This window comes from Gavia stellata, chromosome 1 (genome assembly GCF_030936135.1).
Source record: "Gavia stellata isolate bGavSte3 chromosome 1, bGavSte3.hap2, whole genome shotgun sequence".
In the NCBI taxonomy this organism is placed as follows: domain Eukaryota; kingdom Metazoa; phylum Chordata; class Aves; order Gaviiformes; family Gaviidae; genus Gavia; species Gavia stellata.
The window spans coordinates 19,582,806-19,610,359 of NC_082594.1; the positions used below are offsets into that span (position 1 = coordinate 19,582,806).

Consider the following 27,554-nt stretch of genomic DNA (forward strand, 5'->3'; position numbering starts at 1 on the left):
ATGGCGGCGGCGGCCGGGAGCGGGGCTGAGGCGGCGGCGGCCAGGCTGGAGGGGGCGGAGGAAGAGGAGGAGACGGCGGCCGCGGCGGAGGATGAGGAGGACGGGGAGGAAGACGGCAGTGGGGCTGGCAAGACAGCGGGCGCGGCGGCGGCAGCCGGCGGCGGCGGCGAGAGCGAGGAGGAGGAGGAGGAGGACGTGTTCGAGGTGGAGAAGATCCTTGACGTGAAGACCGAGGGGGTGAGTGCGCGGCGCCGCCGCCTGTCAGCGCGGCGCCCCCGGCAGCTCTCGTGGGGCTGCGGCGGGGCCCCCAGGACGGTGCGACGGCGGCGGGTCCCTCAGGGAGGCTGCTGCGCCGTGAGGCGGCGGGGCTGGCGGGCAGCCCGGCCGCCCCCAGATTGTGGCCGGCGGCTGCCCTGGGGTCGGGTTTCGCCCTGCGCCCCGACGAGGTGCACGGCAGCACGGGAGTCGGGAGCGGTTGTTGCCCGTGCGCTGGCAGCAGGGTGGGCCTGCGTGCGCCTGCTCGTCTCGTGCTTTTCCCTCGCTTTCTGTGCGCGCAAGGCTGTGCAGGCTGCGCAGGCAGAGACTGCTCTTCAGGCAGGTTTTCCTGCACGGTTCTTCTATACTTGGGCGAGAACTATACAAAAATAGTAGTTCCGTTATAATTGTAATTTAAAACACGTTGTGCATAATTTTGCAAGGAAGTTTTTTGTATCTTACAGTTTTGACTAAAGAGACTAAATCTGGAGTATCCTTACTAGGGTTTTTTTGTCTGCATTGTTAAACTGGTCTTTGCTCTTATGGCTGAATCGCAGTAGTGTTTTGATTTAAAGTGTTTGAGTGCAGAAATGGGCAGGATTGAATATAATGGAGAACTTGGAGGTGGTTTCAAAGTATGTTTAGTGAGACTATATTTACTGGTATATAAAATGTATAAAGACTTCTTAAGAGAGACTTCTTCCAATTGAAATAACTAGCTGTAGTCATCTTGGCCTTGTTTAGACAGAAATATCATACCTTCTCATCTTTCTTTGAAAGCAGCCTAGACTGGTTGAAGTTCTTCTAAAACTTCCTAAGCCTCAAATACAAAAAATAACTAACACAGCCTTTTTTTTTTTTTTTTAATGATTTTGTGTCTGAAAATTGTTTATTTTAACTAATTTATGGGTTTCATTTTAGGCTTCAGTCAGGTACGTGATAGTACAGAATTCTGCCTGTTTAGTGTAAAACAAGAGTTTTGAAACCCTTAGGTTGGAGAACCTTCAGAACAAGAATTTTTTAGATATTTGTGATGATATCATGATTGGACTGTGTCTTGGCTGAAATATCTTGATGACTTAAGAATGTTATGCTTTCAACGTAATACAGTATTTATAGCTTTACCTGTATGAAGTATTGGTCAAAATAATAAGTCAGGCATGAAAACAAGAGGACTCCTTTTTTTCTTTTTTCTTCCCCCTCCAGTGATGGAACCTAAAAACTGCATACTGGCAGTGGGGGAGGGAGTCATACATTCCAGACACTTATAAAGAGTACCAGAATACATCAAGTAACATCTCTTAAAAATGTCATTGGCATGTGCTGGTAAAAAGGTGTGTTATGCCCCCTCTTTCTATCCTCCTCCTCCAAACAGCCCATTCTGCTGCAAGTTCTGAGCTGTATGCACTTGAGGTTTCCAGGCTGGGTCAGTGCAATTAGCTTTACTGTATACGTGTGCGTTACCTGGTATGTGTTGGTTGTAGCTTTGTAGCCTGGGCTCCAATTGCATCAGGTCACCTTTCTGTTGCTCTTCAATGGGGGCCATGCTCCTGTGCAGGGCAATGCTCACACCCAGTCTCAACTTCTGAAATGGCTGCAAAAAGCTGTGTGTTACATTCAGTGGAGTATATTTTAGACTGCTTTGGACTAGTGGTTCCCAGCTTGCAGGTTCCCAAGTCTGGTACAAAGTCCAAGCAGATACACCGAGTTGACCACTGTCCAGCACAGCATAAGGCCAGTCAGTGTGTTCCTGTGTCACAGTTGCAGAAGTGGGAGAGCTGGAGGGCACCGCACAGAGAAGCTCTTGTCATTCGCAGTCCTGATGTTGCTGGAGCTGGTAGTAGTGGTAGCATGAGAGACAGCACCCCTGGGATGGGACTGGGCTGAGGAGTTAGACCTGCTGATAAATGAAACATTAACATGGCCTACTTAAGAGAACAAGCAATAAAAGTTTGGAAATGTTTCCTCTCTATATAGAAAGCCTTTCATACTGCTCTACAATGATACTAAAACAATAGGCTCCAATACAAATCATGACATTCCCCAGTGGAAATGGGTAACCTTAACTCTGCTCTTTAATGACATGGTGATACCCCTTTCCATAGGAGTTGGTTCTAGCCCATCACTAGTTCTCGCAGAAGTTAGAGCAGTATAAAAATGGTTGGAAGTGTTCTGTTATTTGTAAATGGTAGGAAAGAAATAACAACGTTGAGTAAAATAATGTTGACAGGTGAGTGTAAGGCTGTGTATTTATCTTTAGTATGATGATCAATTTCCTGTCTTCACTTAAGCTGCTTTTTTGTATCACTCTCTATGTACTGGATGTAGAGTCATTCAACAGCCAAATAGTCTTACGTTTATAATAGACTATATTTTATAGAGCTTTCTCAATTATTTAAAAAAGGACTTCACATTCATTATTTACCTGAGTTACAAGGGTGTAACAGTAACTCTGCAGCTAACTGAAGTCCTGCATCTGCAATGGCATAACCCTGTACCACCAGACAGGTGAGAGGCCAGCTGGCTAGGAAGCAGATTTGCGGGAAAGGAGCTGGGAGTCCCTACAGGCAAGTAAGTTGAACGTGAGTCAGCAGTTCTTGCAGCAAAGAAGGCCAACAGCATCCAAGAGTGTAGCCAGCAGATGGAGGGAAATGCTTCTTCCTCTCTTCTCGTCACTGCTGAGATTCATGCAGAGTACTGTGACAAGTTCTGAGCTCCCCAGGACAGAAAAGACATGGACAATCTGGAGTAGAGGGTTATGAACACAGTTTAGGGAGCTTGAGCACAAGAGACTGAGAGAACTAGGTTTGCTTTGCCGTAAGAAGAGAAGAATCAGGGGTGATCATAGTGGTATCTGTATCTACTTAATAGGAGGGTGTAGAGAGGACAGAGTCAGATCCTTCTCAGACGTGCACAGTGAAAGGATGAGAGAGGCAGTGGACACAAGCTGAAACACAGGGAAATCTGAATAGATACACTTGACTGAGCAGATTTCTGAGCCGCCTGATCTAGTTGGTCCTGCTTTGAGCAGGGCATTTTACTTGTTAGTTCTGGGGATCCCTTAAAACCTAAATTATTCTTTGACTGTAATAAGAAAGCTACTAGTCGCTTCTTTTCTGAGTAACCCGGTTAGAAGAAAGAGAGAGAGACAGGCGAACATGATTTTGAAGAATAATTCCTGAATCAAGAGTGTATGGTTAATCTAAATTATAAGAGGAGACGTATTACACTAATGTATCTGAATATAGGCTATTTATTTATATGTCTGTGAAGCAAAATACAGAAGATTGTAAGTAGAGTTGATTGCTAAAGTTTAATGGGATATATACACTTGGTAAAAGGTTAATAGTGCTCTGGCAAAAATGTAAATTTGTCAATACATTTAATAGTAAGTGTCAAATAAGTTCTTTTGAAGCTTTCCTCCTCCAGGCTTGTTTAGCAATGTAGGATCTTTTAGACCATTATCAATCTATTTCTGAAAGAAAGAGATACTATTATTTTGCCTCTCCAAAGGTGCTTTCCTTAGTATGTTTGCTAAAACTTATTTACAAAAGAAGTTCAGGAATGGCTGTATTACCTGGTATTCATTGTTAGCTTTTTAATATGGAAAATGGATTTTCTTAAGTTTGGTGCTAGCTTTTGTCATACATCTGTTTAAAGAGACTGCAGGTTTAATCAATAAAGGTGACCACATTGATTTCATAGGACATGTCTCTGCTTTTCAGTTAAGCTTGGTGCAGGAGGCCCTGAGTTTGCCACTTGTCTGTCTATATCAGCAACATGCGGAGTCCAAGCTAATAAGCCTTGCCTCTCAACAAGAAAAGGAGTCCATCTTGAGAAACATAAGGATTCAGACTACTTTATTTAGGAGAAAGGCAAGAGATAATTTGGTAGAAAGCTTTTTTTTTTTTTTTTAAATGATAAAAGACTTTCTAATCTAGTGAAAAAAACAGATAGATACTAAAAGGTGCAATTTCATCCTATGTTGAAGTTAAATACTGTTGTATTATATACATATATATACATACAGTATGTATGTATAATATATATATAAAATACAGTTGGTCTGGGGCTTTCATATGTAATATTTTACCAAAATCTTTGTAACTAACTCCATTGAGATGTACACACTCAGATTTTTTTCTAGGTTTAACTTGATCTCATTAGTGTTTTGGTGGGGTTTTTTCTGATTGTTGGTATTTCAGTTTATCAAAAGTGGCATTGATTACAAATCTAACATAAGTTATAAATTCCAAAATAAAACTAGGTGAATGGTGTTAATACATTATAAATCTTAAGGTTTTACATCAACTTCTTCAGCAAAGAGAAGCAATTCAAGCTTGAAATTTTTATAGAAGAAATATTAAAACTTTAAAAATCAGTTTCATAACTGTCAGAAAATCCATTTCAGTAAAATGACTGGGAATTTATGATTTGTACATTATGGCTGTGGTTCTGAACAAAATTTAGATACAACAAATACTTCGGATAAAACCACTCCAACTACTGAAATGCTTTACAACCTACTTAGTTCAGTATGTGATGCAGATGGAAATAATTCTGGGAATTCCTATGTCAATGCTGGGTTGAACTCCCATTATATTCATTTCTGTATATACAAAATGATATATCCGCTGAGATCCCCAAGTATTGAGTAGATGATACAACACTATGCTGTATTGTATTAAATGTTGGCGTTTTTTCTTACAGGGCAAAATCCTCTACAAAGTACGGTGGAAAGGTTATACCTCTGATGATGACACCTGGGAACCAGAGGTTCATTTGGAAGACTGCAAAGAAGTGCTGCTTGAATTCAGAAAAAAAATTGTGGACAATAAGCCTAAACCTGTTAAAAAAGACATACAGGTGTGTTTCACCTTCCAGTATCTTACCTGAAGACATATTCCATGTCTAGGCTCTGCTGATGGGGGGAGGGAGAAAGGAAGACATTTGGGGTATGGAATTATGAAGACTTAAATAATTTCTTCAATCTAAAAGTGTTTTGTTTCAGGTGAAACTGAATATAGTTGCTGCTCTCTGGTTAGGGAATTTTTGTTAATTGACAAGTTTGCTTGTAGACTCTAAATCCGTCTAAACTTCATTTCAGTTTTTAATGGACTGTATAAATGATGTATGGTCATTTTAGTTTGTTTTTGACAACATAAGCAACCTCCTTTCCCTGCCCACGCACATACTGTCTTGTCACTGAAGTTGGGCACTGCTCAATTCACCCTCCTGCTTTATGTAGCAGATTGATGAATTTTTACATGTTAACCATTAAATGAGGTAAGATAGGAATACAGAAAAATTAATTGCAAGAAGGTAGCATATGGCTTTTTCTTTTCTTTTTTAACTGAGCAGTCAGTTTCAAAATCAAGTGTAAGAATCTTTTTTGAAAACTGGTACCCTACTTCTGAGAAACCTATAGATAAATTTTACAAAATCAGGTTAATTGTTCTTGATGTAAAATAGTTCAGATTTAGTTCTGTTCTGGAATCTGGTTGTTGGATGTCTGATTGATTTACTTGTTTAGGTATTGATTCACATCCAAGCAGTTAGTAATGTAATTTAGAAAAGTGAGCTGGAATTGTATTTACAAATTTTACCAATTGGCAATGAGGAATGATATGTGCAGTGTTTAAAAAGAGGTTTACTTTGCCCAAGCACCATCGCTACCATTTTTGAGTAGTTTACACCAAAGTGATACAGTTTAATGGGGAAAGAATTCTTTTCTTTTTTTCCCTACTTTTTAGAAACTATCTCTAAATGATGATGTATTTGAAGCAGAATCTGACAGTGACTGGCAAAGTGAAACAAAAGATGATGTTTCACCAAAGAAGAAAAAGAAGAAGTCAAAAGACGGAGAGGCTAGAAGTCCAGATGATCTAAAGAAGAAAAAGTCTAAGTCTGCAAAACTCAAAGAAAAATCTAGAACAGAATGTGAAAATTCCTCAGATACTTTGGTTTCAGATTCCAAACCAAAAAAAAGGACTTCAGAAACCAAGGAGGATTCAAAGGATCCAAAGAAGCAAAGGAAAGAAGATACTAAAGAAATCAGGAAAAAGAAGGGAGAAGTTAAAGATTTAAAAATAAAATCTAAAGAAGATTCTAAAGAAAATAAAAAATCACGGAAGGAGAAGCATGGAGATGTTCAGTTTGACTCAGAATCAAGTACTCTAGACGAAGTATTTTCTCAAGGAACTGATAATGAAAATTCAGACTTAAATGCTGAAAATAAAGATGAGAAGCAAAAGGCAATATGTGGAGAAGAGAGGTTGGAACCAGAAATTGCTGAAAAAGATTCCATTGCTGATAGGCATCTTGATGGATCAGCAAGTAATGAAGATGATAGTATTGATGTTAAGGTTAAAAGAAAGAAGAAAAAAATTCAGAAAGCTGAAGATTATAAAGAGGAAGGTAGAAAAGTGGAAATTCAGGATACCTATTTAGAGAAGAAAAGCATGCACAAAAGGCAAAAAGGTCAAGAAAAAGTAAAAATGGTACCAGGAGAGTTGGAGAAACTGTCACCTGCTCCTTCACCTGTGCAGAAGGGGTTGAAATTGAGCGCTGATGAAAGAGGGCGCAAGTCCACTGATTCAACTGGGGAGGTAAGCTATGATAAGACATTGAGGTGGGGGCTAGGGGTTAAATCGATCGTCTCTGAGGTACAGATATCTCAAAAGGCTGCTGTTCTTGATGGCAAAGGAAAATAAAAATTGGAAAGTTTATGAGCTGAATGAAGCTAAAGAAAGTCCCACTGCACAATGTATAGGAGAGACAGAAAAAATTCTGGATTCTGAACACTATAAAGGAGGGAACACTTTAGGAGAGAAGGCTGTCTTTAAATCTGAAAGTATTAATTTCTCCTGTTTGTTATGTGTACTTACTTAGAATGAAATTTACAGTTCCTTGGAAGCATGCTGTCATTTTTAGCTTTGTTCCCCCCAGCTTCCACAGTTGCCTCAGTTTGACTTTTTTCTATTTGTGTAGTAAGACATTCAGTCTTGAGCAACTATCCATCCAACACTGCACAATGAAGTGCACTTTTGAGCTAAAACACACCCTTGATCTCTCTCAAAAGCCAGCCACTCCATTATACCTTATACGCGTTAGCACCTACCTGAGAATTGGAATGCTGAAATCGCTTCTAAACCCAAGTCTCCCAGATAATTGTGCAACTGGCTTGTCTTGTTAGAATTCCTGGAGTGCTTACAGAAAATGCTTAGTTTTATGATACGGTTTCATATTAATTACAAATGCTGTACCTGTTCTAAGAAATGAGCTAAGCAAATACTGGAATACAGCTAAGCAAATACTGGAATACAGCTAAGCAAATACTGGAATACTTATTTTTCCTTATTTAATACACTAGTGTTTTAAGAAAAGCAGGATGGTAAAGGTAAAAAAAAAAAAAGGAAAAAATAAAACAATATTTCTGGAATGTTTCTGAGAACATAATTTCTTTCAGGTGCTTTAGACTGTTCTAATACAGTTTGCAGTTCATAAAACTTCGCCTGCTCAGAGAAATCCCTTTCTGATTTGTAACAGAATTGCAGCCAAAACACCTTGATACTTACTGAATTATATCCCACTTCTTCTGAGGCTGTAATTCCGTGGCGGCAAGTTTATTCTGTAGGTTCAGCTGTGGTACTCTGCTTAAGATTGTTGTATGTATGGAATAGGCCACCTTAAACATAAGGAAATTGATTTTTGGGGTAGAGAATTATGTGGCATAATCCCGGAGTAGAGCTACACAAAATAGTGTTTTTGCAGGAGCTTAGTGGTGAAAGCTCTTGTAACCAAGGTTGGGCAATTACTATGAGGCATAGCTCAGTTTCAAAAAGTTATTTAATTATCTGAAATGGTATGGCCCTTTATTACTCAAGTATTTTCCTGTAGTTCGAGGCTATAGCATTCATAAGAGAGAGACATCAGTGATGATAATCAGATAAATCTTTGGAATTCTGTTTTATTTACCAGTAGTATAAAAAATTCTGTCACCCCAAACACGAAGAAATCAATAGCAGATGAAAGTCGTTTTGCTTATGGCTCTTCAGCCAGCACTCTCAGTAAGTTGTCTGTACGCCTTTCTCATGGTCGTGCTCCACGGAAGCAGGGAAGGCATTCTGCTCTTTGCTTTTTTAAGTCTAGGAGGTTTAAACGATGTTTTGTGTAACTGGATAGTTATTCTCCAGAGCAGCTGTGCACTTATGATATGGGCGGGTTTCATGGAGAGTTCTGGAGGTTTTTTGGCTTCACTAAATTGTTGGCCCAAGCAGATTATTCTTTTCAAATAAAATCATTGTGTATGTTTCAGCTACCTGTCTTTCCTTATGCAGCTCTGATTACAGAATACCGTCATGTCAATTTATAATACAGTATTTTCTGTTTGGAGTCAGTTTGCATGCTGAACCATTCTTTCCATTCGATTTACCTCCAAAAATAAATGTGCAGCGTACATTGTACATCCGATGGTATTGTAAGTCTGGAATAGAGTTCAGGATTACTGATTTTGACAGCCCCTCTATGTAGCAAATATCTGGTAATCCCTTTAGTAAATTACGGGTCTCGTCCTAAATACTAGGCATCTGCTGGGATTAACAGCTCTCTGTGCTCCTAGTTAATCACATCAGTGATCAAAAGCTGAGGTTTTGGGGGCAAAGGGAGGGGGTGAGAAAGACGATTAAATGTCTCTCAGCTCTGCTAACACATTATGATACACCAAATTAATCTATTCTAATAGAAGTTTTTCCTATGTCAAAGAAATGGTATCATTTAATGATAAATTCAGTTTGTAGTTCTTGTGGGGACTTCTTTTGGGGCAGCTTTTCAGAAAGCCAGTGCTACTCCATATATCAGGTTAGTGTCAGGGGCTGATACGAAGCCATGCCAAGGAGTCTTGTCCCACCTACTCTGCAGTTTGGAATTTGCTGGCTGAGTGGAGAGAGAGGATTACAGCAGGAGAAAGGCAACCTTTGGTGGAGGCAGGTGAATTCTATTTTGGCGAATTTGATTATATATATCTATATCTACCATAAATTTCTTCTGTGATCTTGGATATTGCTAAGCTCAATCTTCTGTGTGGATATGGTGGGTTTGGGTGGATTTTCCTGAGTGTCTGTTTTTAAGAAATGACTGTTGCCATAACATTCTGTATGTGTAAATCGGAAAACTTGGAACCTTCTGTATACAAATGCCAAGTTTTCTCAGATAAGGTTCAAGTCAGTGCTATGATAACTGCTTTGAATATGGTGCTACAAACATGTTAAATACTTAAAAATAGTTACATGCTATTCAGGTTCAGTATTTGGAACAAATGAAAAGTTCATAATTTTGAATTGCCTTCAAAATGCTGGTTTTGGCATATCTGCACTTCATGCCATAAAGCAACTTGCATGACTGGGATGCAGTAAGAATCTGAATTGAAGCTAGTTTAAGAATCCTTCACAGACATAACTCCTGACTCACCTGTTTAATTCTTTTCTTAGGAATGTCCACAAGTCTGTTACATACAGGTTTCAGTAGTATTAACTTTAAACATATTTTATCATTGGAGTGGTGAAAGGAGTTTATTTTCCATTTTTTCTCTACCACTTTAATTTGATCTTTGTCCTCAGTATCAGGAGAAAGAAGTAAAGAAAACTGAAACAAAAGAAAAATCTCAAAAAAAAGAGTCTGAAAAAGAAGAAAAGAGCAGAAAAGAACAAAAGGGCCTAAAAAGTAAGTGCTAACTGCTTAAAAGAGAGAAGGGAAAGACCCTTCAGGACATTCTCTTATTTCTACAAGAGCAGATGCTGTATAGTTTTGTAACACATACCAGAAACAAGAATTTCTGCATTTATTTTAGGAAGCAAAAGTCTTCTGTTTAATGGCTTTGTTAATAGATGCTTCATGAGAATGCTGTGTGTATTTTCATGTATGAAGCGTGGAAGTGTATAGAAATCTCTAACATTTATGTAGACAAGTCAAGATTTTGCCCTTTTTCATTTAATATTGTCAGCTATGCTTTTGTGGCGTGTAACAGTAATCTTTTTTTAGAGGAATTAATCCAACTATTGGCTGTTTCCAGAAGTGTTCTGATGATACTATGAATACACGCTTTCTATGTTTAGAAAAACTAGTAGAGGTTCCCATCAGACAAACTTCTTGCCTCTTGCTTTAGCCACAGTGATGAGTGATATTGTACAACCCTTAAAATATCACCAGAACTTGATTATTTAATACATGAAGAAAAATGTCTAGGTTGTATTTCTGTTCTTAATAATATAACAGAGTATTAATGTTACCACTCTTGACCTCAGTAAAATTCTGGATTATATTATTTAGGATAAATTCCCTCACTACTCTGATGAGGATGGACTGAGGAAAGCTAGGTAACTCCACCTTTGGTAATCATGATTGGATATAGGAGGAGTTATGATGCTTCAAATAGCTGTTGCTAGAGAAACATCTTTCACTGAAAGTAGCATAAATGCTTAGAATGCTTAAGAAAAGTAGTAACAAACAGAATGATTAATTACTGTTCCTTATACAGCATGTGTCCTTTGTCTGTTCATCACAGATACTGACTGATATTTTCAAAGTAGTAATTTACATGTAATTCTAAACTACATTTCTTTAAAAGAAGATGGTACCGTGTTGAAAGCAGTTAGAACTCAGACTTGCCAGGGTAGCTGGAGGTGAACTAGCTCTCCCCATTTTTTGGCTTATATTGTTAAGGTTGCTCCTACGCTTCAGCAATTATTAACTTATGGAAAGAGAACAGACCTTTTTTAAATGGACTCTGGTCCCTCACTTAAACTTTGTTATGTAATAGTCTTCAGTGGCTCAAGTAGTCACTCTTGGTAACTGTCTTAATATTCTAGGCTTTAAGGACATCAAAAGTGCATTTGACTTGTTTAATGTAGCTTCAGAAGAAAAAAGTGAATATTCTGAGAATAACTGCAAAAGAGAAGAATCTTCGCTAGAATATAAATTCATAGAAGAATTAAAATCAAAAGACAGCAAGGTGTACAAGGAAAGGAGGAACATAAGAGATGAAACAGACACATGGACTTACATTGCTGCAGAAGGTGATCGAGAAGTAGTGGATGTGTGTCAAATGGAGAACTCTGGTGAGCAGTAGAAACAAATGCAGGGGAAAGTTGAGCACTGGCAGTTAATATTTTCTCCATTCCTGCTTGCATCTTTTAGTGCTCCAATTCTTGTCTCCCTAGGAGGCTGAAATGATGTTTTCTTTTCAAACTCACTGATAACTTCAGTGTGTTTCCAGTGTGTTTCTGCTATTACAGTAATGGAGTGTTCACAATCTCTTATCACTTCAGCCTAATTTATTACAACAAAAAAACCATTTGTTTCAAGTAAAAGCATTTTATGTCCGTTTGTAATGTAGCCTTCATTGTTTGGAACCGTTCCACACTGGCTTCCAGAGTCTGTTTGAATGAAAAGCAGTAGTATGTTAAGCTGCTGATCATTGAAGCAGTGGCAAGCAATGAATGATTTGGAGATTTATAAGTTACTTAATACTTGTTTTACATTTTTTCTTCCATAAAATCAAATACATGATAGATGGCAAGCAACAAGTCTTGAGTTTGGGTATGGACATGCAGTTAGAATGGCTGACACTAGAAGACTTTCAGAAGCATCTTGATGGAGAAGATGAGAATCATGTGTCAACAGAACCGATATCAAGTAGTGAGTAGTTGCTGGGAGGAGGGGACATTTCTTAGCTGGTGTTTCAAAGTCAAATATCCTATAACTGCATTGAACTTATTTTCTAGCTCTCCTGAGGGATGCTGTTAAAAGTGGAGATTATATGACAGTAAAGATGGCACTTTCTTCAAATGAGGAATATAATCTGGATCAAGAGGTAATTTTTCCACAATAGAAGTATTGGGGGGGGGGGGGGGGGGAGGGGGGTGGAGGGAGGAGTACAAATTTGGATTGTTTGAAAAGTTTTCCCTTCTTGCTAATAGCAGGTTTCTGTCTCACCTTGGGAAAAAAGTACAAGGTGAGAAAAGGGAGTACAGAACTTGAGGTTTCAATATTTGTTCTCCATTTCTTCCAAAGAAAAAATGAAGTTTGATAGAAGTGAAGTTTGATAGAAGAATCCCAGTATGTGGATTTGCAACATATTTACCCACTGGATTTAAATTAATATTAAATTTAGAACTTTATATAGCATAAGGAATGATGATACCCATCAGGTCAAGTGGCTAAACTATGTAAAACATCTATACATGCAAAAAGAAAAAAAAATTTGAATGTTCTGTTTGACAGACTGGGACCACTTCACTCCATGAAGAATTAGTTTTCTGCCAGTTCTTCATCAGCTATGTTCTTACTGGTTTTTCTTTCAAGGATCTATTTTCCTGTTAAGTAGCACTATAGTTCTATTTTTGAGAATTAAATATACTGATATCGGATATTTTACTGGTGATCTTGTGTAGTTGTATTATGTAGCGTTTTGAGAACTGTACATTATGCTAAGACTTCTGTAGTGTAGTAGAAAATATGCCAAAGGAACTACGGAGGCAAGCATGTGTTCTTTGAATTGTACTGTCTGGTGGAAAATGCAAGAATGAGTGAGGAGACTGGCCACTGGCAGAAGTCTTTTCATACTTACATTCTGTTAAAATCCAAAAGCAGCGTTGTGGTAGCAGCTGACTTGAGCTATTGTGCTTTTCCTCCAGTGGCTGCTGATTTCTTTTTCCACTGTCTTGCTGTCTTCCCCACCCTCAAATACCTTGCTGCCTTTCTTCCTAGCTCATTCTGGTTTTCATCCTTCTTGTTCTGCTCCTCCGAATGTTACAGGGTTTGCAGATTATGGAACTTAGAGTGTGAGGCCTGTGGACAAGAGAAGTGAGAGGTGATAGTTTGTCGGTATCTGGCAGCCATGTATGTGTGAATTCTTCTGCCAGGGAGGAGAATCTTTGTGAAACCTCTTGACGCATTGGCAATTTTTGTCTTGCAGCTTTGATTTATCTTAAAGTATTTGATTTTTTTAATTTTATGGCAATGATTCTTCTTGCAGGACTCAAGTGGAATGACCCTAGTAATGCTTGCTGCTGCTGGTGGGCACGATGACCTTCTCCGGGTCCTAATCAGGAAAGGAGCTAAAGTTAATGGCAGACAGAAAAATGGAACAACTGCATTGATACACGCAGCTGAAAAGGTTGACTTGATTATTGTCCTATTTGTGGTTCTTGGCTCTTTTTATTTACGTTTAAAAGTGGTACACAATTTTTTTCCCCTTGGATGATGCCTGAAAACTAGTTAGCAGGATATAGGAGAGTGACCTTAACTGCATAATTTCAGCAGCTGTGGTTACTGTAGTGTAAATAAGTTCTGATCACAAACCTTACCCTGAGTCAAGAATATCATAGGGCTACCTAGAGGGAAAGTGGAAGCAAAGGATATCTTGGAATTTGTATGTCTTGGGGGCTGAAGTTCTTGTGTTAGAATTGCTTGTTATGATCTCTGGCTACACAGGATCCAAACTTGGGAGACTTTGAGAGCAAACCTCTGATTAAGCAGGGTTTACTATTTGAGAGTTGGGAGATGGAGACGGTGGCAAGCTCTTCTCGAACTAAGACCAACTAGACTAGTAAGGTAGAGGATGTTTCATGGGTGTGCTCTTTTGTTCAAGTTGGTTCATGTGTTATCCCATGTACAGTAGATAACAAGGCCAAAAGGGAGCTTGATTCCAGTTTGGTGATTAATGGAAACATAGTTTTCTTCCTGTGGTGTTCACTATTCCAAGATCTAGAAAAAAGTAAGAATTGTAAATACTTACGGTTGTCTACGTGCCCGAGTCTGAATTACTCTTTATTAGCCATCGGCGAGAACAATGTTAAGTGTGTCATGCATCATGCTTTGGATTTTACTGATGGATTTTAAATAAATGTCACTTTATATTCTGAAACAAGACCAGAATATTTTCTACTTACTCATCTTGTGGTTTTGGTTTTTTTTCAGAATTTTCTAACAACAGTAGCTATTCTTCTGGAAGCTGGGGCATATGTGAACATGCAGCAGAGCAGTGGTGAAACTGCTTTAATGAAGGTAAATTCAATATTTGTCCTGATACAGTGTAATAGTAAATGTTTTTGGCAAACTAATAAAACATAAAAGCATATTTCTAGAGTTGATTTACGGAACACATACTATATTTGAAATACAAATACTACTCTTAGTTATTCTAGGCAGTGTTTTAATCCTTTTTTTTTAAAGTACTGTTATAGAATCATAGAATTGTTTTAGGTTGAAAAGACCTTTATGATCATCAAAGCCAACCGTTAACCTAACACTGCTAAATCCACCACCAAACCGTGTCCCTGAGCGCCTCATCCACATGTCTTTTAAATACCTCCAGGGATGGGGACTCCACCACCTCCCTGGGCAGCCTGTTCCAATGTCTGACAACCCTTTCAGTGAAAAAAATTTTCTTAATATCCAGTCTAAACCTCCCCTGGCGCAACTTGCATCCATTTCCTCTTGTCCTGTCACTTGGGAGAAGAGACCAACACCCACCTCTCTACAGCCCCCTTTCAGGTAGTTGTAGAGAGCGATGAGGTCTCCCCTCAGCCTCCTCTTCTCCAGACTGAACAACCCCAGCTCTCTCAACCGCCTCTTGTAAGACTTGTGCTCCAGACCCTTCACCAGCTTCGTTGACCTTCTCTGGACTCGCTCCAGCACCTCAATGTCTTTCTAGTAATGAGGGGCCCAAAACTGAACACGGTATTCGAGGTGCGGCCTCACCAGCGCTGAGTACAGGGGCACGATCACTTCCCTACTCCTGCTGGCCACACTGTTTCTGATACAAGCCAGGGTGCCCAGGTGGCTGCCTTGGCCACCTGGGCACACTGCTGGCTCATATTCAGCTGGCTGTCAACCAACACCCCCAGGTCCTTTTCTGCAGGGCAGCTTTCCAGCCACTTGTTCCCAAGCCTGTAGCATTGCATGGGGTTGTTGTGACCCACGTGTAGGACTCGGCACTTGGCCTTGTTGAACCACATACAGTTGGCCTGGGCCCATCAATCCAGCCTGTCCAGATCCCTCTGCAGAGCCTTCCTACCCTCAAGCAGATCAACACTCCTGCCCGAATTGGTGTCGTCTGCAAACTTACTGAGGGAGCACTTGATCCCCTCATCCAGATCATTGATAACGATATTAAACAAGACTGGCCCCAGTACTGAACCCTGGGGAACACCACTTGTGACCGGCCGCCAACTGGATTTCACTCCATTCACCACAACCCTTTGGGCCTGGCCATCCAGCCGGTTTTTTATCCAGCGAAGAGTGCACCTGTCCAAGCCATGAGCCGCCAGTTTCTCCAGGAGAATGCTGTGGGATAGCTAAACAATAAATGCAGATACCATCAGCATACAGTGCTAAATGTGGCTCATGATCCTCTTCCATTGTTTGGCTCAAAGAAAAGCAGATGTGGTCTTAAAACTGAGATAATGTGATTGTCAGCAGGAAGAGAAAAACTCCAGAAAGGAGAGTCTTTCACTTGAGTGTTGCTGTGATTGACTTTCATCATTTCATCGCAGGCCAGAAATAAAATAACCCCTTTGGAGTCTCCTTCCCGCTGTCTGTTCTGCGCCTTTACTCCCTCCCATTACAAAGGAAATTCTCAATTTTTACTTTTTATTATTATTATTTTGTTGTGATGGGAGAATTCTAAGACCCTTAAAACAATCTGTGCTCCTCTCAATATTTTTTTTTTGTTTGTATAAAATAATTTCATCAAAGTTCCCTTTCCTGATAAACTTGCTATATTTATATGTAGGCTGTTTAAGGCAATTTGTTTGCAGAAGAGATTATAAAAGCTTTTCTGTCCAAAACAATGTGGTATTGTTTCTCTTCTATCCTCTGCAAGGCTTAACAAGTGTGGGGAATTCACATTTTCTGTAAAGAAAATGATAACACACTTGTGGCTTCCTCAGTCACTTCAGTCCAAGACCTCTTCATAATTTGGCTACCTCCATGAACCTCAGTTTTGACCTTCACTGGTTTTTTTTAAAGGTTTTATTAGTATCTGATGTGCAGCTGTACATACTTTCTAATTGGCAGTCTATAGTGACTTATTCCAGATAGTTGTTTTGCTGTGCAGATACAAAGAATAGGGGCTTGATTTCCAGTAACTTACTGGAACGAGTTTAGCCATGTGTGGATAAACATATAAATGTGTTTATCAAGTCACTCTTATTTAATCTTAGGAGTTAGATCATAATTTTAAAAAGGGGGGGGGGGGGGGGGGGCGGGAAAGAATCTTGGCACCGAATTCCTTTCTGTGTGATTCTTGTGGGGTTCTTGTTGCGGGGGCAGGCAGGTTTATTTATTTATGGAAGATTATGGATTGAAAGCACGGGTGAAAGTTCAGAGCTGAGAAATTTCAGAAGTTAACTTCTGAAAGGCCTCATGAAGATAGAAATTTATATCTCTGTGCCTTTTCCCAATTTGTCTGAGTGAAGTGTTTGAAAACAAGCAGCCAAGAGCATGTGTTTGCATTCTGCAAAGTAAAGCTTTCTTTAGACTTCCCTGTACTTTTGTCAAGTCTTCAGCTGACATGCCCTGAAATTCTTGCTGTAAGTAACATTGAACAGCCTTGGACACATAGGCAGTTGCTAACAGTGACTGTAACATAGCTAAATAACAATTTGGGGTGAATTCTGTTAATTTACTGCACACCTGAAGTACTGTTTGAACTGAGATTCCTAGAAACAGACACTTGCAAGTGTTACTTCAGTGATTCTGAATACTTCCGCAGAAACCCATTTATTCAGGTAAATAATTGCAAGAAAGTTTATAGTTACTGAACTCCAGCAGATTAGATGTTTTCACAGAACTTTTGGAGTTCGTTTTATCTAATTTTCTTTTCCTAATTAAGTCCATTTGGTAACCCTCAGTGTTGCTGCTTCTGTGGGATCAGGTGTGTAGTGTTGCCTGTGTAAAGATAAAATATTTTATGTAGTGTGATCCTGAGTTTCGAGTTGTGTTAACATTCACAGACCAAATACCTAAACTTGTTTTCTGAATTGTAACTGATTTTGGATTTTAATTAATTTCTGCAGTTATCCTTACTCCAATGTTTTATGCTCTGTTCTAACGGGGGATTTGTCATTGTTGTCCATCCTTCTATCTTCTCACTTTCTGCACAGGCTTGTAAAAGAGGGAATTCTGATATAGTGCGGCTTATGATTGAAAGTGGAGCAGATTGTAACATTTTGTCAAAACATCAGAACAGTGCACTGCATTTTGCTAAACAATGTAATAACATACTGGTGTATGAGCAGCTCAAGAGTCATTTGGAAACGTGAGTAAACTGTACTTTGAAGTTTGTTCTGATAAAGTTTGCAGTACTGGGCACGTCATAATTTTGGTTTAAGTCAAGGGGAAGAGGGGGAGATTTCAGGAAAGAAAACAGATCTGGTTTGGGCAGAAAGCTAACTAATAAATCATGTGAAATGAAAATTATGTGAGCTAACAGAATCAGCAGACACGTGCTTAAACACTGAGTAAAAAGATGGAAAGGAGGAAAAGGGAATTACTAGAAGTGAAAGATTCCTTAAACTAGAAATACAGCAATAGGGAAAACTAAAAAGTGTATAAGCACAGTTGAATGTAAACTCTTGTTAGGGCATGCCAAATAAAATACCTTGCTAAAAAAAATTAGAAACAAACAACACCAAACAAAAGCACCAAGAAAAGTCAGTGCAGATAGTTCGGGCATTGTTGGACTGTTAAACGTCAGCTGTGAGCTGAGAGTGCCAGGGTAAAGTTTTCAAGCCAGTAGATGATGGAAATAAAAATCTTCATTGTGCCACAGAATGACTGAGGAGCAGTGCAGTGTATGTGGTATGTGAAGCGTTCATGTCATATGGTCATGTAAAATATACTGAGCTGATGAATAAGGATGCTAAATGGAGACAAAGTAAACATAAAGAGAAGGAGCAAGCTCTTTAACTATCAGTTTAGCAGAATACTGATATTTAACGTATAGGGCAGAAAATCGTAACCAACAATCTCTAAACTTGGAGAAGACTCAAGGAGGGTCTCAGAGCTTCTGCAGTAGGTGAGATTTTGCCATGAATGCGTAGTTAGTGCTGGAAGAACACTGTCTCAGTGCAAGATCCTTCTATTGGTTTATGATTATTCTATCCTAATTATTTATCTATATAATATAAGACAGTCTATCAAGCAGTTTGTAGTCAAAGCTCATTCTCTTCTATTTTAGTGTTTAGAAAGCCCTGGCTGTTTTCTCTCTGATGTCTTGTGTTTCCCATCAGCTAACATCCTAAATCTGTCTTGACAGAAACTGCCTTGTAATGGTTACTGATACATGCTGTAGTACTACCAATATTCTTATTCGATTTTAAATAGTTATTAGTGCTCTTTCCTTTAGAATGTTATTAAATACTAAGTCTAAAAAGTAAAATCTATGAGCAAAGAATCCCATATGATCATTGCAGTGGTGGTCACAATGGAGATTAGGGACCCCTTCTTTAAGGCAGAGAAATTTGTGGGACATTTGCAAAGTGAAATGTGAGGTAAAAAATGTTTTAGTGCAAACCAGTAAAATACAAATAAATACATTTCCAGGGCAAGGTTGTATTTGCCTATGAACTCTAAAGGAACTCAGTTACGAAATTACAGAATCATAGCAACACAGAATGGTTGGGGTTGGAAGGGACCTCTGAAGGTCATCTTGTCCAAGCCCCCTGCTCAAGCAGGGCCACCTAGAGCTGGTTGCCCAGGACCCTGTCCAGACAGTTTTTGAATATCTCCAAGGATAGAGACCTCATAACCTCTCTGGGCAACCTGTGCCAGTGCTCTGTCACCCTCACAGTAAAAATGTGTTTCCTGATGTTCAGAGGGAACCTCTTGTCTTTCAGTTTGTGCCCATAGTCCCTTGTCCAGTCACTGGGCACCACTGGAAAGAGCCTGCCTCCATCCTCTTTGTACCCTCACTTCAGGTATTTATTGCTATATATACATTGATGAGCCTTCTCTTCTCCAGGCTGAAGAGTCTCTGCTCTCTCAACCTTTTCTCTTAGGAGAGATGCTCCAATCCCTTCATCATCTTCACGGCCCTTCATTGGGCTCTTTCCGGTATGTCCATGTCTCTCCTGTAGTGAGGAGCCTGGAACTGGACATAGTACTCCAGGTGTCCTCCCTTGACCTACTGGCCATACTTTGCCTAATGTGGCTCCACATACCATTGGCCACCTTTGCAGCAAAGCCACATCGTTGGCTCATGTTCAGCCTGGTGTCCACCATGTCCTTTTCTGCCAAGCTGCTTTCCAGCTGGGTGACTCCCACTGTGTCCTGGTGCCTGGGGTTGTTCCTCCCCAGGTGGAGGACTGCACTTCTCTTTCTTGAAGTTCATGAGGTTGCTGTTGGCCCGTTTCTTCAGCCTGTCCAGGTCCCTCTGGATGACAGCATGACCCCCTGGTGTTACCAGTCACTCCTCCCAGTTTTGTCTCATCTGCAAACTTGCAGAGGGTACACTCTGTCTCATCATCCAGACTATTAATGAAGATGTTAAACAGGACTGGACCCAGTATGGACCCTGGGGGTACACCAGTAGTGACTGGCTTCCAGCTAGACTTTGTGCTACTGATTTTTGCTGAACTAATATGTTCTGATCCAGTTTCATACTGGGAGTAAAGTATTGTGATGCTAGTATTTTTAGTGTTCTGTAAAGCTTGTCTGAGGTGTTGTAGATCACTGCATCTAACTTCTGTCCTGAGCAGATAGAAGCTATAAAGAATGTTTTCTTCTTATAGCAGGCTAAACGGAACAAAAAAGTGCTAAAACCATAAAAACTAATAATAATTTTTCAAACATAGAAAACTTGTTAAAGTGAGCAGGGGCAGTTGAAGTGGATAAATGGAGTATGCTGATTCTTCCCCAGGGAAGGAAATAATGACTTGTGAGTTAAGGTTTTGAAGGCAACAGCAAGCATTCAGATAGAAGTGATCTGGTACCTGCTGTTCAGTGTATTGAAACTTTGTCACTCATTCACTATTTGATGCCTTTTCCAGTTTGTTTACTATTTAAAATCTGCCACCTTCAGTTTTGGCTAATCTGAATCATGAGTTTTGGAAGTTCTTGAACATGTAATTTTGCCAGTGAAATGGCAGTTGAAATTAAATACTGATAAAGGCAAAGTGATGTCCATGGGGTATCACTGTAATAATGTGAATTATACAGGGAGTAACACAGCTTTTTCCAGTTGAGGAAGCTTCTAGACTCATTACCTGAAAATACCAGTTCAGTGCTTCTTGTCAGTCAAGAGGGAAGATAATACAGTAGTAATAGAACTGAAAATAAAATGTAAATCCATGGTGTCCGAATGCCTTAAATAGCACAGTGCCATTCCAGTTACCTTGTTTCAAAAACAGATGAAGCAAAAAAGAAAAGTAAAGATTATCAGAGATAACAGAGTAGCTTGTGTGAGGATAGACCAAGGGTGGTGATACATGTCACCTTGGGACAGATTACAAGGTCAAAATTTAAAATAAAATCAGAAAACAACAGCAACAAAAAATAACCCAAAGCCATGAGGCAAGTTCTGCAGGCCATCCTGTAAAATGATTTAGTGATAGGTTTGAAATGGAGGAATATTTTTGCACAGAAAAACTGAATTATGGATCTCGTTGCAGAATGCTGTGGTCACAAATGCATGGGATTTTAGAAGGGATTCAGTAGCTGTAAGGTGCGGTTTGGCTGCAGTGTCTAGTTTTGGATGCCTCTAAATCAGATTGCTGGAAACTAGGACAGTGTACCAAAAAAGACAACTTTTTAATTTCCCATATTTAATAGGGCTTTGTCTAGCATCTGGAAACTAGACTAGATGGGCTTCTGGGCTTGCTTTGGTATGGCAATTCTTGTGGTTTCTTTCCGATCAAATACTTCAGTTTTAGATTCTGTAGATGGTAATCTCAGCTAGCATGGAGGAGAAGTGTGCTCTGAATAACAGCTTAAAAAGCTATAAAGCTGAGAGAATCAGGACCTTTGCCTTGCAAAAGTGTTTAAAAACCATTTGTGTCAAAACAGCTTTCTGAAGAGGATTACTTAGTAACCTGCTTGTAAAAGTGCCAAATAACTGTTGGTTAATGTGGTCTCTCTTTTGAAGGCTAGGCTGCTCGCTTAAATTAAACCCCCAACCCAAAAACCAAACAAAAAACCCTAATTTGGCTATTTAATGGTAGTGTTGCTACTTTCTCACTGCATTTTAGTAGAGTTAATTGGGAACTGCATTTTTCCAATAGTATTGCTAGTAAAATTATACAGTAACTTACTTATTTATTTTGCCATTGTACTTGCAGTCAGGCTGATAAATCAGCCACGCTGGGGAAGTGGTTGTCTGTTTCTGTTTACCCACTAGGTACATATTGATGTTTCGGGGACACCTTTCTACATAAAGAGCCTTCAAAATATGTGGCTAGTTGGAATTTTTTTTAATCTGCTACAGTGCATTTGTCTCAGCTTTTTATTTTTGTGGACCCGATAGATGAATTTCATGAACAGATCATGAGCTGATAAAATGTTTTATTAACAAAGTATTGGGACTTGGGGTTCATCTATGCATAAATGCTAGTGATGAAGGCATTCACTCCTGAAAATGGGGAATCCGAAAAGGTAATCTGGAACCCTTTTTTTGCATCCGCTTTTATTAAGTCTGTCTGGTAAAGTAATTTTACTATGTGAAGTACAGGCCTCACTTGTTCGGTCTTTTAGGCTCTCAAGAGTAGCAGAAGATACCATCAGGGATTATTTTGAAGCTCGTCTTGCTTTACTGGAGCCAGTCTTTCCAATTGCATGTCATCGTCTCTGTGAAGGGCCAGACTTTTCTACAGATTTTAACTATAAACCCCCCCCAAATGTGCCAGAAGGTAGGGGGTTTGTTGTTGTGGTGGGTTTTTTGTTGCTTGTTTTTTTTTTTTTTTTTTTAAAGTAGAACACTGTGTTAAGAAACTGCCTTGTAAGTATGTCTTAAAGTATCTGCTATGTGAAATTATTTGTGTATGACATTATATTGCAGTATATTACATTAAGGATGCTCTGATTATGGAGTATGGGGAGAGGACCAATATTTTGAGGTATTGTGGGTGGGGTTTGTATGTATCTTCTTAATTTTTTTAGAGGTTTTTTTACTGCCACATACACAGCTTCTTTCTTCTGTTCATGGGTTACATTAGCTTTTGTGAGGGTTACATGAGCTAAGTGACAGGTATTACAGGAAAGGAGTGGTTTACCTTAGATTAAGATTTTTCAAAATTATTAATTCTAAGAGCATACTTAGAAAGTCTCGCAGTGGGTCATCTTGTTTTGTAGACAGTACCTAATGCACTGGTGTCTTGGAGTATAGTCATAGCACGATACTAATCCAGATACTAATCTCCGATGCTGGCTTAGCTGACTCATTTTTATTCACCTTTTGAAATACATACTGATACTGATTTTTCTCGAAATAATACATTAATATGACTGAAATACTACTTAAACTAAGGTTGAAAGTGGTTGTGTCTGCCTGGTTTTCTGGTTGTTAAAGAGTTGTGATATAAGTCTTCCAGTTCTTGATTACAGGTATCCTTTACAGAATTAAGAAACCTTATATAAGCTTATGTATTAAAATGAGGCATTTGTGGGTATTGAACATTGTTGCTTTTGAATTTCAGTGCAGTTCATAATCTGTAATTGAGTGGGCTTGGTTGTCCTTACCAAGAGAACAGACAACCCAAACCACATTAAATTCATAACTCTCTTTAGGTAAACCTAAGACCACAGAGGTAAACCGTACCAAGGATTGCTGTATCTATTTCGCTTTCCAGTAGCCACATAAAATTATTTCTGCTGCCAAAAGACCTTAACTTAGTGACCAAGTCAGTTGTGTTCTGTGCTGGGATCCACTGGCTTGGGAGGTTGGATTTCTTTTCTGCATGTTGGTTTGATACTCCATTGGTGTTTAATACATACTATATAATATTTATATTTTTATACATGCATTTGTACTTGTCTTCAAATGTTCAGTGTATGCAGTTGTTCTAAATAATGGATCTCATTTCAAATTCATGTGACTGAATTCCCTTCCGTTTCAGGATCTGGAATTCTTCTCTTTGTTTTCCATGCAAATTTCTTCGGTAAAGAAGTCATTGCTCGGCTCTGTGGACCATGCAGTGTACAAGCTGTGGTTTTAAATGACAAATTCCAGCTCCCTGTATTTTTGGTAAATCTTTTCATATAACTGATTGACTGTAAAACTGCTTTATAAAGTCTTTATAGAGCAGCCTGGGAAATCTTAGTGCCTTAATTTGGATTTTGAGTGTTGTGATGAAGCATTTTTTTTTATCCTGATAGGGTTTTTTTAAATGAAACTTAATTCTTCCTTGTATATGAGAGAACTACAAACCTTGCATATACTAGACTCCATAAAAAAATTTCAAGGCATAAAAATTTATGCCTTAAAAGGCAGGGACATAGTGCTGGACCACCTGCTTCTAGGTGGCCCTACTTGAGCACTGGATGGTGCCTGGTTGGACCAGATGACCTCCAGAGGTCCCTTCCAACCTCAACCCTTCTGTTTCTATTTTTTGATATTTTTTTTTAAATGTATTAAATGCATCACTATGCATGCTCTTTCAAGTCTTCTTGTTTTCTCTGTGGTTGCACCAAAGTTTCTTTGCAGTATACACAACTTTCAGAAAATGCATCTGTAAAATGTCTTGTTCTTTTAGTCTACTCGCATAGCACTTCAGCCATATCCTGCCATTAACTTTGTCCATTTTCTTTTTCCTTTTAGGATAGTCACTTTATTTATTCCTTCAGCCCTACTGCAGGCCTTAACAAGCTTTTTATACGGTTGGCAGAAGCTCCTACTGCCAAGGTACAAAATGCTCTCAAAATTAAATATGTATGTTAATTTGTTGTACAATAACTCCTCCACAGTCTAAATGCTTCTACTTGTATGTTGCAAACATAAAAGTAAGGACTTCCCACTGTCGCTTCATCCCAGTTCCCATCAGTTACAGTTCCATCCTGTGACATTGCCAGAACTTAGGAACATTGCCGAGGGTGTTAGTTCTGTCATAATTAAATGGTTTTATGCTACAATCAGAATAATTCATGCACCAGGATAAGGTAATGTTACAGCTGAACATTTTCCCTATCTATATTGTGAATTTAATGACTAACAGATACATGGAGTGTCAGTCATTTTTGCATACAGATGTTTTTGCTTGTGTGTTTAGGAGAACTTGGAAGTATTTACTAGGATATGCAGTCTTTTTTAAATAGTCTGTGTAGTCTGGTGGATTTTCCAGGTGGTTTGGGCAGTAGTCCCACTACATGCTGCAAGATGAATAACAGATCCTGTTCTGGTAGCATTTATTTTATCCTTGGAAGATGCACCAGTAAATTTTCTAGATCTTCACATTTAAAACTTAGACTCTTAAATGTTTTATTGTGCTCTTCTTTTCTCTTTTTTTTCCCTTTTTTTAACAAGGGAAAAAATTGAACTCATTCAGGTGGAAGTATATGTGTATGTCTAGTTCAGATTTGGGGTTAACTTTTTTAAACACCACCTAATGCAATAGTATTCTAGGTGAGTCCTTTTACAAGCCACTCATACTTTAGTAGGGCTGCTATAAACTGATTTTATTAAACACAGATGGTAAATTCCTCTTTTTTTCTTTCTCAGCTACTAGCAATTGTGTGCCTTTTCTCACGCTTTTCTTATGTTAGAAGACGTGTTTAATGCAGTAGTTACATGTGAACAATCTTTGTATGAAACCTTTGTTTACTTTCACAGGTAAAGCTGCTAATAGGCGCATACCGAGTGCAGTTGCAGTGACCTCACAGCTGCGAGCATGTTGAGTGGACTGACACTTTTTTGGATATACTTCTGATTTCCTCTGTTTAGAGACTGACAAAGCAGTTTGGAACTTTTTGGCACCACACTCTTAAGACTAAGTTCCCATCTCACTGTCACTCTTTGGCAGTCACATAGGAAAGTGTGTGTTGGAGAGCAGTTGAATACGCTGCGCTGGTGGGACAGGGTTGTCAGCTTTTTTTACTTTGTACAGATGTAGATGTAAGTATTTGTGCCAATACATATAATTCTGTTTTTCTTTAACTTGTGGAGTCCAGACTGCGTATTTCAGCTTTTCCACAATGTGGAATGGTGCATATAAGAACTATTTAAGGTAACTACGTGAAATGTCTTTTTTAATAGAAAGACCTTTTCCATTTGTAAACTAAAATTTTTTACTTACTCTAACTGTAACGTTTCTATGTAAAATGCAGAACTGTCATATTCTTGGAGCCATGGGCAGAAATTATACTTCAAAGTCACTGCATTAGATTTAACTTTGAATTGCTGAGGGCTGTGTTCTGGTTTGAAGCTTTTCCTGCTACTGTCTCCCGATGAGAAAGCAGTTACGCTTAGAGTGATTCCCTTTGAACAAACACAGTTAGGTCTGCAGGTATAAACAAAAACATCTGAACAGGCTCAATTCATAGAGGCTCACAATCGGATTCCTAGTTATATCAGCATTTTAAAGCTACTTTTGTATTAGAGAAGCAACTGATAGTTTTATAGACATCTTAACTTTTGAGTTCTTAGTCAAGTGACATATGGGAAAACAAATACAAGGTGAAAATAGCAAACCAGAAAACTACCTTGAATGTGCAGGCAATGCTTTTTGTAGACAAGATAGATAGATAGAGGATTTCAGATGTTCTCAGCCTGACAGATGAGAACATGTATTGTCCTTTAATTCAGAAATTCAGTTCCTCAGTGCAAAGAGCTGCTATCTTTTTATTATTATTACTATTTAAATGACCCATTTTATCAGATGACAGCAGTTCTGTAATGGTCCTGTGCTATAAAATACAAATGTCATACTTCTGCACGAAGTATCGAATATTCTTCTTTCTTTCTTTGTAAATTAACCAACATCTTGAAAAGTAAAAAAAAAAAAAAGGAAAGAAAAAAAAAAATCCAGATTGTGCCTTTGCTGTTCTGGTTCTCACATGTAGTTTACATGCCGCTATGTGCCTATATTGTTAGCAAAACTATTGTGGATAAATTCTTAATGTATTTGAGTGCTCACCATTAAAATGGTGCAGCTCTATTAAGTATCCTTTTAAGAACTGTGACTTTTTAATATAAAGTTCAATTAACCTGTTTTGAATTTTTGGTTCTTGAAAGTTTAAAACTTTCATATCTAAGAGATGCCAAATGAGTAAGTAACAAAGCACACTATTTCAATTTTGTGGAATGTCACATTAAGCTATATAAAACTAGAACAGCAGCATGACATACAAATACTCATTTCTGTTTTGATTTAGAACAGTTGTCTTTTTGCAAACAGTATTGATGAGATGTTAACAAGTCTGGGTTTTGAACAGACTTGGTACCTCCACCTCTCTGAAATATGTCAGATAGATACCTCATTTTGCAAAGTGTGAACACCTGAAATGCATGAAAAGCACTGGCTGAGAATCAGATATGTCACTACCTGCACTTGGGACTTTGTGTAGCTGCATTTCTTTTTAATCACTGTGCATAACCCTGGAAGATGAACAAGGAAAGGGGACGTGTGTGTTCATTATGCTGGAGTGACAGTTTTCATGTATGCGGCTACCCCTTCCTCAGTTACTCCTGCATTGTACACCTAGCAGTACAGTGCGGGTGCGATAAGCTTGGTATGGCACATGTCAGTGGGAAATGTTTGAGCTGTTCAAGGTGGGGGGCAAAAGGTTTTTGAACAAATGTCCATATAATACAGATGCTATTTAGAAACTGTTGTACAGTCTAACCTAAAAATGTCTAGTAATGCTCCAAGAGTTGACATAGCAAGTAGTTTGTCAAAGGCTGTTGATTTTGGGGGTTTGTTTTGTTTGGGGATTTTGTGTTTGGTTTTGGTCTGTTTTTTTTTTTTTTCTTGAGGTGTTTGGGAGAGAGGGAGGAGTTTTACAGGACATGGGAATAAAATTTGGGTTCATGATTGAGGGATGGATTTTGCAGCCATCTTTCTCTTTTAGTTGGCGATACAAATTCAAAATCCCTACTAAAGATGCATAAAAGGCATAAGAAAAGATGTTTAAAGCTGGGTTTTTTTGTCTGATTTTCATTATGTTTTTTATCCAGTTGCTGAGAAAAAGGTTTTGGTGGACAAAAGATGATGAGAAAGTAGCTACAATAAACAAGTCTTTAGGCACTGTGGAGAAATACCTTTGAAGTACTTGCTCAGTTTCTTCTTGCTGCTCTCTGTCAGCAAGGCTAA

General features: G+C 38.9%; 1 protein-coding gene across 1 annotated transcript; it reads left to right on the forward strand.

Moving 5' to 3' along the window:
* On the forward strand, positions 1-27,270 carry MPHOSPH8 (M-phase phosphoprotein 8). Its single transcript, XM_059817246.1, has 13 exons — positions 1-237; positions 4,966-5,121; positions 6,009-6,863; positions 9,879-9,975; positions 11,824-11,949; positions 12,036-12,124; positions 13,289-13,429; positions 14,233-14,319; positions 17,421-17,575; positions 22,006-22,160; positions 23,367-23,494; positions 24,068-24,151; positions 25,076-27,270. Exons 1-13 carry the CDS (start codon positions 1-3, stop codon positions 25,115-25,117), a joined length of 2,352 nt encoding a protein of 783 aa, XP_059673229.1. The 3' UTR covers positions 25,118-27,270.
* The last annotated feature ends 284 nt before the right edge of the window (positions 27,271-27,554 follow it).

Excerpts from the sequence above, each read along its gene's own strand:
- MPHOSPH8 (XM_059817246.1), top strand. The coding sequence starts at position 1 with ATGGCGGCGGCGGCCGGGAGCGGGGCTGAGGCGGCGGCGGCCAGGCTG. Across the intron at positions 11,950-12,035 it reads AACAGAACCGATATCAAGTA|CTCTCCTGAGGGATGCTGTT; the intron begins GTGAGTAGTTGC and ends CTTATTTTCTAG. Across the intron at positions 12,125-13,288 it reads AATATAATCTGGATCAAGAG|GACTCAAGTGGAATGACCCT; the intron begins GTAATTTTTCCA and ends TTCTTCTTGCAG.